We start from the raw sequence: 19,356 nt of genomic DNA on the forward strand, positions 1-19,356 counted from the left end.
TTGACAGAAACAAGCTAATCACTGGATAAATATAACCTTTGTTTATGGCTCCTTTCCATCCTCTTAATTTTCACTCTCCCTCCTCCTGCATCTTTTGCCTCTTTCTCCTGCTTTCTATCTTGTCTGATTTTGGTATATTCCTTTTTCTAGATTACCACAGGCCTTAATACAACAACAGCTTCTGTCCTCCAGTTTTCCATTGGTAAGTGTTGTTAGCAATTAAGCAATTTAACTTGGAAATGTTTGTTTTAATCATTGTGTTCCAGCAGGATTATGGTGCCAAATGCTTTTAGATTTAGAGAAAAGTAAGTCTTAACACTGCAGTAAATAATTTAAAACATTTTTAAAGTGAAATTTAAAAAAATTTTAAATGCTGTTCTCATTTCTCTCTGGCAGCAAGTGGCATGTAAAAACAATCCAGGTAATCCAAAACATTTTAAAGGTAGTTACATGTGGATTTTGAGTGTATTGGAATATTATATTACACAGAATGACCTTACTAATTGTTGTATATTAATAAATAACATGTGTGTTTCCAAAGGGAATATTCTAAGTAAAGAAAGATATTGCCTTCTAGATGGGGGCTAATTTTTGGTCTTGGTTTTATAACATGGACACCTCCTGGCCTCTCCCCATGACATGAGGACTGCTGACAGCCATGCCTCTGAGATGGCACCCTCCACTTTGGACCATCTTCACTGTCATATCTTTGGGGATCCACCACTAGCGGAAGAGCTGTTTCTCTCACTGTGCTTCTAGTCCTAATTGCAGAACAGCGCTCTTGCAGCCCACGGTAGTTGATTTCCTAAGAGCAATTTTCTTTAAGTCATGTAGTTGTCATTTTTCCCTCAGGTTGCACCCTTTAAGTTTCTGTTAGGTATACTGTGAACCTGCTTGTGTACAATTTGGACTCTTCTCTTCTCACATTGATAGCATTACCTCCAACAATTTGCTAACTATTCAGCAGTCCTTATGTGGCCATAAGGAAAGCATTAACAAAAAAATAATGTTTTTGGTAGGAAGGTTTTTTTGATCTATTAGCAAGTGTATAATAAATTTTCTATAATGAGCATATAAAACTTCTATAATCAGAAAAAAGAGCTATTTTTTTTGAAGTTGTAGTGTTACAGAAGCAGGATTTTTTTCAACTGTAGCATGACAGGCTAGTGTAACTTAGAGATTCCTAACCAGAACAAATGTGTTTAAATTCATTATACTACTATTACAAAATATAAGCTAGATTTTTTTATTTATCAATAGTCTGAGCATTTATTAATAATAATTAATATATTAATTTCAGATATTATCTTTAAGCATTTAAAGAACACAAGAGAATCCTCTTTTAAAATATATGCTTACAATTCTACTATATTTAAACTGTATTCAAGGTAGCAGAGATCTAGCACTGATTAAATTATCCCTCCTTCAAGGGAAAAAAGATCTTTTTTTGTAAATAGTAAGGAGTATACTTTTGAGCCAGCATAGATTCATTTCCTCACCTTTCAGTAGCTGAGAAAGGAATGTTTATCAGAGAATAAAGAGTTTGGTGCCGGAGACCCAAAGCCCAGAAGAAGCACCATACCCAGAGGCTTGAGACTAGACCCAAAAAATGTAATTTGGCAAGAATCATTGATTTCTCCACAAGTCAGAGGGTTATAGCCCAGCAGGCCAGAGTGTTGCTTGTATTATAAAAAGCATGGATTTGAATCCTAGGCTAGAAGACTGGAAGAGTAACAGAATCAAGGAGTTACAAAAAGGTGGATAGGTAGATGTCAAGTTTGTAACTAAAAAAATACACTTCTAATTTTAAATTAGAAAAGTGAAATTTTAACATGTAATTGTATGGGAATGAGACAAAATATTTAGTTAAATTAATTATAATTTACTACTTAGTGACTTCATCAGGGAATTTGCTTACTACATTTTGAGGATAAAAATTCTTGAGAACTAAGAAGTATTAAGGTGGCTGAGAAGCAGTGTAGTGGCAAACCATTAACTATATGATGTATGGTGTTGTGTGGTAAATAGGTATAATAAGCAGAACTTTTCTGAAATGATTTTGTGTATCTCATGATGAGTGCTTGGAGTACTATTGTTCTGTTTGTATTTATGGTGTGAGGACTAGACTGGGGCACACACAGAAATTACAGACACGTCATAATTGTATATATTCATCCTGAGTTTTACAAGCCCCACAGTGACCAAATACCAAAGTAGCAACCTCAGCCTAGTAGCATTGCATTTATATTCTGTTCAAAATTTTTATTAAGTGTGTTATAAAAAACACAGTATGTACACAGTTCAACGTTTATATTTATTTGTGTCTTGTGAAACTTTAGAGTCACTTCTTAAGAAGTCCTCTGGGATGTTAAATTTTCATTGTATATCGTGATGATTCAGATATAATATAGACCACTTTCTAGGGGATTCTGTCTTTATTTATGGCCTCAATAATAAATTATGCCTATACAACCACAACTGAATAAATTATTGCCTTGATATTTTTATATTGCTCTTGTAAACATTTTTAATTACATCATAAGCATTATCCAAGAGAGTTCCAAGTATCTTGTCTTTAATTACTAAGAAGTGTCTTAGTAAACTCTTGCCATGTCAATTATTAGCACCAATGCTATGCCAGTGTATCTTTCTAAATACATACACACACATACACATACACACACACACACACACACATACATAGATTACAGACTATCTTCACCAAATGAATTTTTAAGTTAAAACATCCTGAAAACACAGTCCTGAAGTTGAAATTTACCAGGTTATCAATAGCTAAATTGTCTTGAAAGATGTCCTAAAATACTCTTAGAACAACTTTTCATTTTTCCATTTCAGTGAAAGATCTCATATCCATTTCTGTGCTAGGCATCGATCTGCTACAATCCTCACTTGATTCATTAGATTCAACTGGTGGAATTTATGGTTGTAGCCTTAGGGGCACTTACCTATTTCCTTTAGATTTCCTCTGAGACAGGAAGAAAAATTTGAGATGGTGCCCTTGCAAACCATTATTTTACAGGTTCCTCCAAACTCTGTTTTCCTAAGCAGGATCCTGGGTCCAGGGGAAGTGCTAGTAGTGCTTTGGACTCGTTATTCATTTAACAGAATCTCACTGAGTATTTTGCTGTCTCCTTGGGCTTTTCTGGGTTAAAGTTGACTATGGAAAGACAAAAAAGTGAGAAAACAACATTTTATAGTAGTGCTTAGTGATGTGGTGGAGGGCTTTAGATGCATATGGAGCATGCAACCTCTAGAGAACTGCTAGATTGTTGTAAACATAAATGGACGTGTCAGGTCCCTGTGGTGTTAGGTCCTGCAGAGTAAAGCGATTCAGGAAGGCTTCTTAGGAGAGTTCCTGAAAGTCAACAACATGAGTCATTGGAAAGGATGAAGTTTTTCCAGTTGAGGAGATAGAGTGACATAAGCAAGGCATAAAATGGGAATCTGACTTCTTTCCTGGAGCAGAAAGACTGGCTAAGGAAGGCTATGAGCAATGTAGCATATAGTTGTGTCCATCTAAAGAGTTCATGTTCATCAGCTGGGAGTTTTAAATAGGCAGTAGAGGTCAGAAAAGTTACCTCTTTCTCTCTTAAGCAATAAAGAAATATAATGAAATTAATTCTTAATATGTGTGATCTTTCTTAAGAAAGATCAGTTGTGTTAAGAATGGATTTGTCCCTTCCTTAATATAAATCTACATTGATTTACTCAACACGAGCTTGCCAAAGAATATACTTCTTCAGTTTAGCCCAGATCTTTTTTCCAGATTAACAGAATCTGTTGGCTAAGTGGGGATTGAAGGTAAAGCATTTTAAAAACATACATCATGAAGAACTTTTTGGCTTAGGAGGTGTATCTGTCTTGTCCATCATGTTATTCTCAGCCCTAGCCCTCAGCCCTAGGGACTCAAAATTAGAAGATGCTCATAAATATTTCTTGCCTGAGTGACAAGAAACTATTACAGAGACATCTGTAATATTATGTAACCAAGTGCTAAATTGATATGATACAGACATTTCATGTCAAGAGATTTGGGGGAAGTGATCTGAGGACCTCAATCAATGGAAAAAATAATCCAGAAGAAAACAGAGAATCACCAATAAACTGTGCTTTTAGTGAAGCCAGTAGACAAAAAATACATATCCATGTGTTTAATCAGTTTGTTATTAATGAACTAGCTAGAATCTTTTATTTGTTCATAATTAATAGAGTTGATACCTTTTTTCTTTGGTTTTACTTATGAATATCCTAAAGATTTGGGGTTTTATAAGTATGTGTTTGGGCTTCACTAGTGGCTCAGTGCTAAAGAATCCACCTACAATGCAAGAGTTGCAGGTTTGATCCCAGAATCGGGAAGATCCCCTGGAGGAGGGCATGGCAACCAATTCCAGTATTCTTGCCTAAAGAATCCCATGGGTAGAGGAGCCTGGCAGGCTACAGTCCATAGGGTCGCAAAGAGTAGGACATGACTGAAGTAACTTAGCATGCACACACACACACAGATGTTTGTGTGTGTGTGTGTGTGTGTGTGTTTACTGCTTTTTCATTTGTTTTTAATCACCTTAAACAAAGTAAAGGCACTATGTCATGAATGTTTTATATTTACAGATTAAGGTATGAAAATGCCTTTCAGTACAGTCACTCAGTAGTGTCCGACTCTTTGCGACCCCATGAATCGCAGCATGCCAGGCCTACCTGTCCATTACCAACTCCCGGAGTTCACTCAAACTCATATCCATCGAGTTGGTGATACCATCCAGCCATCTCATCCTCTGTCATCCCCTTCTCCTCATGCCCCCAATCCCTCCCAGGATCAGAGTCTTTTCCAATGAGTCAACTCTGCATGAGGTGGCCAAAGTATCAGAGTGTCAGCTTTAGCCTCAGTCCTTCCAATGAACACCCAGGACTGATCTCCTTTAGGACAAACTGCTTGGATCTCCTTGAAGTCCAAGGGACTCTCAAGAGTTGTCTCCAACACCACAGTTCAAAAGCATCAATTCTTCAGCACTCAGCTTTCTTCACAGTCCAAGTCTCACATCCATACATGACCACTGGAAAAACCATAGTCTTAACTAGATAGACCTTTGTTGGCAAAGTAATGTCTCTGCTTTTCAATATGCTGTCTAGGTTGGTCATAACTTTCCTTCCAAGGAGTAAGCATCTCTTAATTTCATGGCTGCAGTCACCATCTGCAGTGATTTTGGAGCCCCCAAAAATAAAGTCAGCCACTGTTTCCCCATCTATTTGCCATGAAGTGATGGGACGAGATGCCATGATCTTAGTTTTCTGAATGTTGAGCTTTAAGCCCACTTTTTCACTCTCCTACTTCACTTTCATCAAGAGGCTCTTTAGTTCTTCTTCACTTTCTGCCATAAGGGCGGTGTCATCTGTATATCTGAGGTTATTGATATTTCTCCCGGCAATCTTGATTCCAGCTTGGGCTTCTTCCAGCCCAGCATTTCTCATGATGTACTCTGCATATAAGTTACATAAGCAGGGTGACAATATATAGCCTTGACGTACTCCTTTCTTTATTTGGAACCAGTCTGTTGTTCCATGCCCAGTTCTAACTGTTGCTTCCTAACCTGCATACAGGTTTCTCAAGAGGCATGTCAGGTATAAGCAAGGTGAAAAAAAACAGCCCTCAGAATGGGAGAAAATAATAGCAAATGAAACAACTGACAAAGAGTTAATTTCCAAAATATACAAGCAGCTCATACAACTCAATATCAGAAAAACAAACAACCCAATCAAAAAGTGGGGAAAAGACCTTAACAGACATTTCTCTGAAGAAGGCATACAGACGGCTAACAAACACATGAAAAGATGCTCAGCATCACTCATTATTAGAGAAATGGCAGATCAAAACTACAGTGAGATATCACCTCACACCAGTCAGAATGGCCATCATCAAAAAGTCTACAAACAATAAATGCTGGAGAGAGTGTGGAGAAAAGGGAACGCTCTTGCCCTGTTGGAGAGAATGTGAATTGATACAGCCACCATGAAAGATGGCATGGAGATTCCTTAAAAGACTAGGAATAAAACCACCATATCACCCAGCAATCCCACTCCCAGGCATATACCCTGAGGAAACCAAAACTGAAAGACACATGTATTCCATTTTTCATTGCAGCACTATTTACAACAGCTAGAACATGGAAGCAACCTAGATGTCCATTGACAGATGAATGAATAAAGAAGTTGTGTATATACACAATGGAATATTACTCAGCCATAAAAAGGAATAAATTTGAGTCAGTTCTAATGAGGTGGATGAACCTAGAACCTATTATACAGAGTGAAGTAAGTCAGAAAGAGAAAGATAAATATCATATTCTAACACATATATACGGAATCTAGAAAAATGGTACTGAAGAATTTATTTACAGAGCAGCAATGGAGAAACAGACATAAAGAATAGATTTATGGACATGGGGAGAGAAGAGGAGAGGGTGAGATGTATGGAAAGAGTAACATGAAAACTTCCATTACCATATATAAAATAGATAGCCAACAGGAATTTGCTATATGGCTCAGGAAACTGAAATAGGGCTCTGTATCAACCTAGAGATGTGGCATGGGGAGGGAGATGAGAGAGAGGTTCAAAGGCAGGAGATATATGCATGCTGCTGCTGCTGCTAAGTCGCTTCAGTCGTGTCCGACTCTGTGTGACCCCATAGACGGCAGCCCACCAGGCTCCCCCGTCCCTGGGATTCTCCAGGCAAGAACACTGGAGTGGGTTGCCATTTCCTTCTCCAATGCACGAAAGTGAAAAATGAAAGTGATGTCGCTCAGTCGTGTCCTACTCTTAGCGACTCCACAGACTGCAGCCTACCAGAGTCCTCCGTCCATGGGATTTTCCAGGCAAGAGTACTGGAGTGGGGTGCCATTGCCTTCTCCGGCTGATTGCTTCTTCTGTGGATGATTCATGTTGAGGTTTGACAGAAAACAACAAAATTCTGTAGAGCAATTATCCTTCAATTAAAAAAATTAATTAAAAACAAAACAAAAAAGACCAGTTTATATGAACTTTATATATTTTTCAAATCTACCTCACCCCAAGTTCCTAAGCCCTATCTTAAGTAATAAAAGGGAATATTCTGAAATATTGTAAGATGCTACTAAATATAATGTTCTGGCAAAGGTTATTGAAATTAATTATGTCTGCATTATTAAAACTAATAACAAGAGTTTTCTCTACCTGAATTAAAGTAGTTTGAAAGATACTATGCTGTTTCCCTTTTGAAATATTTTATTGTCACTCATCTTGATGAGGCTTAAAAGATAAATATTAATATTTCATTCATAAATATTTTTTACTAATATTTATTGAAGCCTGCTCTTTAGAAGGGATAAAACATTGAACAATAGGATGAGAAGAAATTGATCATTAATATAGACTAAATAGTCTTTCCTCCTTGAAAAAATCTCATTACCACACCCTGATATCTCTGAATCCCCACTTCCTCTATTTTATTTTGTGATGCTTATTTCACTCAGCATTGATTTATACTGTGGCCATTTGTGCACATCCACTTTCATCCTTTTTAGCTTAAATGATCCTTGAAGAGTAAGGAGTGTACAAGTGTCCTCTTGTTTTTAGGGTATAATTTTACTCACAACTAGTACCACCCTGGAGTATCAGCATCACAGGGAAGGTTAAAGCGATGGTCCCCTTCTGGGAGATGAGGTAGAGGGCATTGTAAGACCTTGTGGCCAAGGTCAAAGCCCAAACAACAAAAGGGTAGTAATGCTGAGTCCCCAGATTGTTGGGGGTGGAGAGGGATGTTATGTAACACCTGCTCTCAAAGGTGGATATAGTCCTACTAGAAAATGAGCCAGACTTGAGCACTAGGGCTTGGTTTAAGGCCTCCACCCCAAGGAAGAGAGGGTTGCTTGGCAGGGAACCTGGCAAAGCCTGACACATTTTGCATTTCCCTTCCTTATGTTTTTCCCAACATAGCATCTGATGAAACCTCTATGTTGGTCTTGGGAGGGAATTTGTAAAAGGGTGAGCACCCAAAAGTGGTTGGAAATGACATGGTGTTTCATAAATTAGGAGAGAATTGGTCCCTTATAGGAGTGGCAGGCAAAAGGAAAAAATACAAATATTTTGGAAGTGAGGGAATGGGGATAGGGCTGAAAGAGAGAAAGGTACAAAGGGGAGGAGGACAGCTGTTCATTTTATATCCTGTGGTCATTGTCCATCTGCCATAAACTGAAAGAAGTCACCTAATGAGATTTGGGAATTTCAGCCAAGGAAGTGACTAAGGAGCAAAATATTAAGTACAATAAATCACATACTGTCACATTTATTCAAAAAGAAAGGCTTGTAGGTCAAATAGTCTGTTTCCTAATAAAGTCAGTCAAAACAAAACCTGTTGCTAGTAGCCTCATTTTAAAAATTAATATAAAACAGAAGGGGAAGAAAAGTTGCTTTTAAAACCTGATTCTTTTTCTGCATTTAATAATAAAGTTTTTTTTAAACAAAACATTTTTAGCATATGTATAGCATGAATGTAGAATATTTGAGTTTTTACTGTACTTTGACCTCCCTCTCTTAATCCTTTCAGTTTTTAGTAGTTGCTTAAAATGGAAAATTTACTTTCATATAATGGTTCTTTTTACAACACTGTCCTTGAAATATGTTTTTTTTTTTTACTGGAAAAAATGGTGAATTCCACCAAAAGTTATTTCTTGGTGGGCAAAACCAAGGTATAGACATAAATTCTAGATTTTCATATTCAGATAATGCTTAATTGATCTTTTGGGGCAGCTGAAGATTTTGGACATGTTGATTTCTCTGACTTGACAATTTCTGCTAATAAAATAATGATTTTGGTCAACTTTGGTCATCATATTTTACCAAAATTGAATTCACTTGCTCTTGACAGATCCAATAGTAATTCAAGGATTTCCTCTCATACAGAATGGAACTATTCTAATTAAAGTAATATCCTTTCAGTCACAATTCCCATCCCTGTCATTTGGAACTGAGAAGCCCCAGGATGCTTCCCGCCTGGGCTGCCACAAAGCATTATCCGATACAGTAACCATTTTTCCCTTCCCTGCCTTTAGCTATAGTCTGTGAGCTTCAACAAAGCATGAGCTGCTGTCTCTGTGCAGGCACAAGCCAGGCAAGCTGAGCCTGTATTTTGTGAGAGCCTGAAGCAGCACTGCCTGGCAGGCAGTGTAGGCAGGGTTCGACATAGGGGCAACAGTGCGAGAATGCCTCAGAGGAGCTGGGGTGACTGGTGATCAGCCAAGAACAGCATCCACGTACTCTGTGGATACCTGCGGTCCATGAAGGTAATAAGTAACAAAAACAACTTGTTTCAAAGGCTATCAGGTGAGAAGCTAACTCACTGCTAGAGGACCAACTTGATTACAGTTTTTACAACATTTATAAACGAATGAAGCAGATTTATATAGGTGTGCCACATTATTATATAAATCTGCTTCATTCATTTATAAATGTTGTAAAAACTGTAATCAAGTTTGTCCTCTTATAAGACAGTATGAACAGGTATGTATAATCTTATGAAGTTTAGTTTTTCTACACGGAGAGGAATAAAACAAACATGAAATCTAAAAAATATATGAAACTGGCTATCCTGGAAATTACAGCATTATCTGCTTAAAACCAAGAGTCACAATTTAGGTCCTGTTCATCAGGTAGTACTTCCAAGACTGGCCATATTACAAAGATTTGGTCTACTTAAAGCAGATTGTTTTGATGCCATGGGCTGGGAGAGCTAATGCCCTTAGGATTTTTCTGGGAGACTCAGTAATGAAGGAAATAAAAACCCAAGTATAATGTAATTATTGTTCTACATCATTGTTGTTCCTGGAAAATAAACATTCACAGCTGCCTCTAATGAAATATTTGAGCAGAAGTTTGTGAAAATATCGAAATATTGATCATCTGTATAATAATGGCCCATTGCCTTGCTTGCAGCAGAATTACTCTGAAGAATTGCCAGGTAGCAAATAAACTTTTACTGTATTTCTCCGTTCTTTTGGATACAATGAGTGTTTACTCCCTAGTGAATAGTACTGTCCTTACAAATCGCTCTTATGGGAAGACTTCCCTGATTGTCCCAGTGGTTAAGACCCCATGCTTCCAATGCACAGGGCACAGGTTCAATCTCTCCTCAGAGAGATCCTTGGTTGGGGAACTAAGATCCCACATGCTATGCAGCCAAAAAAAAAAACAAGTTTCTCTCGACAAAGAAAAAAAGTGATAATTGCCAGAACTGCTTATTATACCAATGTCTTCATCTTGCTCGTCACATTTTTCACATTATAGAATGAGGCAAGTCCCTTTCTTGACTGCCTTAGCCTACAGGAACGTAATATGCCCTGGAAGTTACAGTGTCTGGCTTTTAAAAACTTCTCTAAAAGTTCCCCATTCATTTCTTTTTCTCTTTCCATTCACTACAAGCTCTAGTTAATACCCCTCTCCTCCATTTATCTACCTTGAAAAGATGAAAGGATGTGTTGATTCTGCTAAGATTGGCTCCAGTCCTAGCAGGGAGTTTAAGAAGTCCGATTACATCCATTTCATCACTTTATGATCTTTCTGTATCAAATGCTGTTGTTTACACGCAGCTCTAGGACTCTGCTTGTCTCTGAGGTCTGAATTTTGAGTAATAGCAGCAGCAGCACTTGGGCTGCAAGAATTCTCAGCAGGGTTCTGTCCAGACACTCCTCAAGCCTCAGTATTTATGGGCCCCGCTCCACTATCTAGAGGCATGATTTCTGGCAGTGCTTCCTCCCCAATCCATAAATTCTGCAAGATCACTTCTCTCCTTCTGTGGCCCTGTGCCACATTTAAAAAGGCAGCTTGTTTTTCAGGCAGCGCTTTGAGGAAAAGAGTCTGCTCCCGGCAACCACTACCAAACCCCCAAGAGGGAGTAGCTCCTTCTATTGTTTCTGTTCTGATTTACTTTGAAAAGTCCTGGGCTTTGTGGAGAAGGGCATAACCAAATAAAAATAAAGCTACCCAGGTCTTGGGAGACTAAAACCAATTGATTTATTCTTCTGCTATAAAAGTAAAAAGATATAGAGAGGACTACAGGAGATATTGGCTCACAATCCCTAATCTGTAATTCCACAGTATAAAAACACTCAGAAAAACCACAGAACTTTTTTCTTTTTTAATTTATCTGATGGCAAAGCCTCACATGATCTGAATTCATTTGGCAGCAAGACTTGAAGTAATTTAAGGCTATTTATAATCTTATACTACTTTATATGAATCTTCATATATTTAAGTGCAGAAATATTAATATGTTTCATTATAGGATAGTGCCTCAGACTTGCTGGTGATCTTACATACTCTGTGGTGTATTTACCTTGTTACCTTTCTGAAATCTGTAAGTTAAATCAGTCAGTAATTTGGATCCTAAAGTTTATCTTACCTTAAGTGATTGTGAATATGTTAAATGTTATTTTGAGAAAGTGAGCAATAACTCTTGAATTCTTAATAGAATAAATGACTAATATTTCTATTTTTTAAGTGGCTTTGATTTTATACTAAATCAAGCTATTCTTTAAGGTTTTTACTTTTATGGCAACCACCCAAAAGAAATGGGAAGAAAGGAAAAGGTTTATGTGTGAATTTTGGGAAACTTCCTGGCTCTGGAAGGTATTTGCAGTCTCCTTTGTGGATATATATTATGGTTAATGGTCTACTGAACAATGAACAGGTTTTCAGTACGCTTAATATGGGCTTCACTGATTAGCACATAATTGCTACTTGCTCATGTGTTTGTGTATTCTTGGCATTGTAAACTCTAACAGCCATTTAAGATCCTCTCGGCCAGCACTGCACAGAAGCAGTCCCTAAATCCTGGAAGTTGCAGGTTCTCACCAGGTGTTGTTGAGCTCCTGAGGCTCATTCAGGTTCATCTGCAACACTGTCCAAAACTGAATGGCTTATTTGTTATGTAAGCAAACAATTGAAGTGAAGTGAAGTCCTCAGTTGCTCTCTTTGCGACCCCTTGGAATGTAGCCTACCAGGCTCCTCCGTCCATGGGATTTTCCAGGCAAGAATACTGGAGTGGGTTGCCATTTTCTTCTCCAGGAGATCTTCCTGACCCAGGGGTTGAACCCAGGTCTCTTGCAGTGTAGGCAGACGCTTTACCATCAGAGCTACCAGGGAAGTATATAAGCAAACAATTACGTCAAGTCATTTCATCCATCCTCATCCAGTTGTAATATGATCATTTCCTTTTAAGAATATTTTAATTGAGCCAGATCTGCTTGAAAAAAAGAGAAGAGAAATAATTTCAAGAATCATATATTCTTACTTTATTATTGTCTTGCATTACAATACATTTGTCATGTAAATGTGCCATGTTAAACGAAATGGAAGGTGAACCATGTAATCTGGAGTTTGGTACCCCGTGTGAGTTAAGACATTTGTGAAATTCAGGAACACACTGCAGGGCATGCTCTGTATAGGGGTGGGATCAGGTTTTGCGGGTCCACATTTTAAGCTTACACAGTTGGGTGAAGGCTAGAGTGTCATTAAGGAAAAGAATACAAAATTGAACATTCAAAATTAGGTAAAAATGTGAATGTTTATTTAAAATGAGAAAAGAAATCACAACACATTACAAATGTTTAGAAACTGGCAATACCACAAGCATAAGAAAATCCAACATTTTTGTTAACTACCTGAAATACTTTTTTCCTTTTTACTTTTGGGTGCATATTCTAAAATTACCTCTACATATGACAACTTTTGCTGTTGATGTAAATGGGGAAGGGAAAAGAGCACTGGATTGGGAGTTAGGACATGTAGCCACTTCTATGCCAACTGAATTTGCCACAGAAACTTAGGTAATTGGTGGAGCCTTAGTGAGCCCCTGACAACTCGTTTGTAAAGCAAAAATGTTCATCTTCATGATCTCTTAAATGTCTTCCCACTGTGACCCTTAATCCTAGAACTGGGTGAAAAGAATGAACTATGAGTTAACCAGGAATACATTTTATCTAAAAACATGGTTATGGTGTTGCCTCTTTTAGTTCAGGGGGCCCTTATAAGAAATATCAAAGTAGTTGCTCTACCTTTATTCAACCAATCATAGCTAGTTTATACTTGTAGCTTGTTTTGCTAGCAGGGAAAGATATTAGGTAGAGGAACAGAAAAGCAACATCGGCCAAACCATGTAATGTTGTTACCCAAGCAATTCTCAGCATGAGTGATCGAATGTGCTGCCCCCTCTGGCTCTTCCCAGAAGAGTGACAGACTCTATGCTGGTGGACAGAGGCTATAAATCACCTCCATATCCTTATCCTGCTGAAAAGAAGTGCTGCAAAAGAGCCAGTAGTAACAACAGTAATAATAATGATACCGTTGCATTTCCAAAAAATTCTCTTCTTAGAGTTTAACCGACAACTGCTTCCTAAATTTCATTCATTCAACAACTGTTCTCTGAGCTCCTCTTCTATGTGAAGCAGCTCTTAAGGCACTGGGAAGACAGGGTTCATGAAAGAAAATCTTTGCCTTGGTCGGGCTGACATGCTGATGAATATCAAACAAATAAATGTCAGGGAGTACTGAATGCATGAAGAAAATTAATCGGGGTCAGCACATGAGGGGTCGCATTTTGTTGGAGGTGGCCAGGGGATGGCCGCTGAGGATGTAACCATTGATCAGAGGCTTAAATTTTGTAGAAGAGATAACCTAGCAGAAAGAATAGCCAACAGAAGAGCCATGTGGACTGCCAACGGGTAGCCCACGCCTATGTAAATGTCAGTTCTGAATGTTATTTTACTGCTTAAGTGGGGAAGGCTACTCAAAGGGTATACATATCCTGGCTTTTCCTGAATGATAACCAAAGTCAATAGAAGTGGGACTGAATCATGAGAAAATAACTAGGCTTTTAAGTTTGCATGTACCTCAGACAGAAGTATTTTTAATAATTGGTTGACTCACTGGTTGATTGATTGCTAGATTGATCATCTTGACCTGACTCCCTATAACAAAAGTGAAAAGTTGCTTATCTATTGTTTTGTAAATTATAGTAGGGATGGTACTATTTAAATAGAGCCCTGGAGTAAAAATTGATACCAATTTTAGTTGCAATTTTATAATGAGTAAAGTGGTTCAAAGGTCAAACTGAGATGGCTAAAAATGTTTCTTACAACCATAGTGATGAATCTCTCTAACAGTAACAGAAAAGGAAACAGCCTTATAGAAATAAGTTTTGCCATTCTTCTTCTTTATTTTTAAATAACAAGTACTAGGCACTGTTTTACATTTGTAAATATTTATTGTTTACTTATAGTAAAATAATTATTTCAGAAACGGATTTATAAGCTATTATAGAATTTGTCACTTAGGATACAAATGTGGATTACACTATTATTTTAAATTTAATCCTGATTGTAATATTGTATCAGGTTAATGTTTTCCACATAATTAAAGTTTTCTGAGTTGGGAAATGTTAGAATATTACTTCTTTGGAATACAAGTATTTTTTTTAATCTCTTTTAAATGACTTTCTATGGATTTTTAAAGCAAATGACCAAATTACTTATCAGTAATTAAAGCAAATTACTTATCAGTGCAATACCTTTTGTGTTTGTTCTCAGCACTCAGATAGTACGTTATCACACTGATCTATGTGAGAGATGGTTTAAGGAGGTGATTGTGAAGGTAAAATAAAGGCATAGATTCAGTAAATCTGCAGAAGGGTATGCAGCTTTGGGTGACTGTGGAGGCAGGGGAAGGAGAAGAATGGGCATGGAACCTGCAGAGAAAGTGATTTCCAAGTGAACCTGATATGGGAACTAGAGGTGGTTCAGTCCTTTAGGTTTTACCAAAAACAGAGCCATATGGCTCAAGGCAGGAGCCAGAGTAGAAGTAGAAGCACAGAAGCATGTCCCCACATGTTCTAACCATGTGAAAATCAAGCAGTATTTGTTTGTTTTCTTAAGTGTGCTTTGTGCATCAGAAGAAGTATAGTGAAGTGGTTGAAGGCATGGATTCTGGTGTGCCCAATTCTGAATCCCATTTGGGCTTTGAGAAATTGCTTAGCTTCTCTTTGCCTCAGTTTCCATACCTATAAAATGAGCATTCAGAGTAGTATCTAACTGCTCAAAGCAGCTATAATTGTTCTCTTGAATTATTGGAATTTTTTCTTTCCTCTGTGGCTGCTGCTAAAACTTTAACTGGTCAGATTTTCTGTTTTCTCTGGATGTTAGGCACTGCAAACTCAAATTTCCACTCTATCAATTCTAAAGACCTCATGAAGTGTGTCTCCTTATACTGTTACGTCTTGCTATCTTATTCCCAGAGCGCCTTCTTTTTCTTATCAAGTAGTTGCCTTTCTTCCCCTCTAATACATTTACCAATGATGCTAACAAACAGGAAGATAACTCTTTTGGTTCTCAGTTTTCATTTCCACATTGCACTTACAGCATTTCCATTAAAGAGCTGGGAAATAGCCCAAAACGAAAGAATATATTGAAGAGGGAATATATGCCTTAACATGCCTTAAATTATTTGATAAGTAGTGATTCAGCTTAGTATTTGGCCCATGAACAAATATTTTCTCCTTTTTATGGGATAAATGAATTTATGAAATGAAACAAAAATACTGAATCATACCTGAAATTTCTTAGTGTGGACCAGAGTTGTTTTCTAAGCACTTTTCATGTGTTAATGCCTTAATTTTCACAACAGTTCTATGAAGAGATTTTTTTATTTTTTTTTATTTTTAATTTTATTATTTTTATTTTTCATTTTTTATTTTATTATTATTTTTTTATTATTATTCACATTTTACAAATATAGAGACTGGACACAGTAAAGATTAGTGACTTGCTCAAGATTCACACAGCTAAAAAGTGTCAAATCCCAGATTACAAACCTAATAGCATGCCCTCACCATCCACTCTCCTAACCTCTATACATACTTTCTTTCTGGAAGATAATGTATCAGAGGGAATTTCACTCCAAAAAATGAAGTTAAAAAATTATATATAGTTATCAGTAATACTAACAAGCATTGAATTTATTAATATATAGAATTCCCTCATCTATTTAAGACTGTGTGACCCCTGGAGGACAAAATGGCAACCCATTACAGTATTCTTGCCTGGAAAATCACATAGACAGAAGAACCTGGCAGGCTACAGTCTGCCAGGGTCACAGAGTCGGACACGATTGAGGGACTGAGCGTGCACATAAGGCTATATGATGTTAAGATTATATGATGATAAGATATACCTATTATCAGCAATTTTATAGCATTACAATTTAGAGTAATATTTTTCTATAAAATTACAGTTTTATTAGGTTTCTTCCTAGACATAAAAGTGGGTTTTCTCCCTTAGAATAATGTGTTAATCTAGTTAAACATTCAAACAGAAACAAATCAATTTGAAAGGACAAGATAATGTCTTACAATTAAGAAGATATTACATTTGAGAAACTTTTTCTTAATGTACTAGAAAATGATTCCTGATGGAGAGGTCAGAACATGTGCCTTGGGGGTGATATTCGGTGTGGCTTATGAGTACTTTGTATGACTTTGCAAACTGTTTATTTTTAATTATACTGGGCTATTACAATAGGACTTTACTAATAAGTAAAATAATTCATCTGGCTATCATTATTCTTCATATTACTTTATCTAGCTGATAAAAATGTATCATAATTACTCGTGTAATCTGTCTCTGATATTTTTATTCTAAAGACAAACTGGATTGTGTAACCATCTAAGTCATTTTAGGGCAATTTCTAGTTAATGTGGGAGAATTATTGCCCCGTTGACTATATGACAGTACCAAAATTAATCTTGGGTGAGGATACATGTAGTACAAATATTCTAAAGCACGATTTTTTTTCACTTTTGACCCAATTCAGAAAAGTTGAAAATCCTTAAGTCCCATCCATCCATGGTTATAGTTCCCCCTTTCTAGTATAAATATATCTCAGTAAAAACAAAAAAAACAGATAATTTCAAATAAGCAAATTATAGCAAACTCATTCACGGTCAAGCCAGAGCTGATTTCTATTGTGTACCACGACTGTTCTGGGTACTTGGGACACAAGTAGTAAACAAGACAGACACTGCTTTGATGGAGCTTACATTCTAACAGGAGATGGATAATGAGCAAATAATCAAGTAAATAGATGAGATAAATTCATACACTCATAAAATGGAGTGATAATATGCAGGATGATTGGACATTGGAGGTGAACTTCTTTAGACTGAATGATCAAGGAAGATTTCTTTGAGGAGGTGGTATTTGCACAGATCCAGGAGAAAGAAGAGGAACAAACCAAGGGAGAGTCTGTGGGATAGGACATGAATGGAATGAGGAAAGAATAGAGTGTGAGGATATTGATATCATCAGTGTAATAGTAGGCAGAGAGTAGGCGCATAGAAGCCCTGAGATGGAGTGTTCAGGGAGGAGAAAGTCCAAAGTGGCTGAAACAAAGTATGTGAAAAGAAGAGTGGTACAAGGGATGTTCTAAGATCATGAGGGATTTAATGTATCATAGCAATGAGCTTATCCTTTCGTTCCTAGTGGACTGAGAAACCTTGAGAGAGTTTTAAGCTGGGTTGGCCTAATGACTAAAACATTTTAAAAGACTCTTTTGTTTTTGAAAGGCCTATAACTGCTATGTGGAGGATGAATTAATTACAGGAGGATAAAAAGGGGAGCACGAAGACCAGCAAGACATGACCCTGACTTGACTAAGGTGGTAGCACTAGTGGAAGATAGAAGCTGAGCAGTATTTTGGAGTCAGAACTCCCAGGCTGATGGGTTGGAAGTGGGAAGTGAAGGAGAAAGGGAGGAATCAAAGATGACATCTAGTGTTTTGTTAGTTTCTTTGAGCATCTGGAGTGGTGTCATTTGAAATGCAAAGTGTACGGAATATTTGTAAGGTGGAAAACTAGTTCTTCTGATTTTGACTTAATAAACTTGAGATGTTCTTTTGGGATGGTAAGTAGCAGTTGGATCTATAAATGTGGATCTCATGGGAAATATCAGTTCAGTTCAGTCACTCAGTCATGTCCAACTCTTTGCAACCCCATGGACTGCAGCACGCCAGGCTTCCCTGTCCATCACAAACCCAGAGCTTGCTCAAACTCATTTCCGTCAAGTTGGTGATGCCATCCAACCATCTTATCCTCTGTCGTCCCCTTCTTCTCCTGCCTTCAATCTTTCCCAGCATCAGGGTCTTTTCCACTGAGTCAGTTCTTGGCATCAGGTGGCCAAAGTATTGGAGTTTCAGTTTCGGCATCATTCCTTCCAATGAATATTTAGGACTGATTTCCTTTAGGATTAACTGGTTTGATCTCCTAGCAGTCCAAGGGACTCTCAAGAGTCTTCTCTAACACCACAGTTCAAAAGCACCAATTCTTCAGTGCTCAGCTTTCTTTATGGTCCAAATTTCACATCCATACATGACTACTGGAAAAACCATGGCTTTGACTAGATGGACCTTTGTTGGAAAAGTAATGCCTCTGCTTTTTAATATGCTGTCTAGGTTGGTCATAACTTTTCTTGCAAGGAGCAAGTGTCTTTTAATTCCATGGCTGCAGTTACTGTGTGCAGTGATTTTGGAGCCCAAGAAAATAAAGTCTGTCACTGTTTCCATTGTTTCCCCATCTATTTGCCATGAAGTGATGGGACTGGATGCCATGATCTTAGTTTTCTGAATGTTGAGTTTTAAGCCAACTTTTTCACTCTCCTCTTTCACTTTCATCAAGAGGCTCTTTAGTTCTTTGTCATTTTCTGCCATAAGGATGATGTCATCTGCATACCATAGGTTACTGATATTTCTCTCAGCAGTGTTGATTCCAGCTTGTGCTTCATCCAGCTCAGCATCGCATGATGTAAACTGCGTATAAGTTAAATAAGCAGAGTGACGATACACATCCTTGACGTACTCCTTTCCCAATTTGGAACCAGTCCATTGCTCCGTGTCCAGTTCTAACTGTTGCTTCTTCACCTGCATACAGATATTTGTTGTAGATATTATTTAAAGCCTCAAAGTAAAAAGAGGCAATGTATAGAAAAGAGAAAGCCACCAAAACAATTTGAGATCAAGAATGAAAAGGGCAACAATGGAGAATGAGAAGTAACAGCCAGTGAAGCAAGAGAAAGATCAAGAAGGTAGTGGAAGATAGAAGAAGTTATCCAATTAAGGGGAAAGGATGGACTGTGACAAATCCTGATGAGAAGTCTAGTACCCTGCACATGGGGAAATGATTTGTTGATTTGGCAACAGAGAGTCCCCAGCCACATAAGCAAGAGTAGTTTCAGGGCGGTGCTTGAGTGTAGAAGTCTGAATGGAGG

General features: G+C 37.5%; 1 protein-coding gene across 2 annotated transcripts in view; it reads left to right on the top strand.

Moving 5' to 3' along the window:
- Positions 1–19,356, top strand: part of RELN (reelin) — a 557,372-nt gene that overhangs the window by 285,301 nt on the left and 252,715 nt on the right. For both annotated transcript variants that reach the window (XM_086397037.1, XM_086397038.1), the window contains exon 8: positions 151–202. In XM_086397037.1, coding sequence (XP_086253163.1) covers positions 151–202 — 52 coding nt within the window. The remainder of the gene's footprint in view (positions 1–150; positions 203–19,356) is intronic.

The sequence above is a fragment of the Bos grunniens genome, chromosome 4, assembly GCF_055505025.1.
Source record: "Bos grunniens cultivar Pamir isolate PY7600 chromosome 4, Bosgru_T2T1.0, whole genome shotgun sequence".
NCBI lineage: Eukaryota > Metazoa > Chordata > Mammalia > Artiodactyla > Bovidae > Bos > Bos grunniens.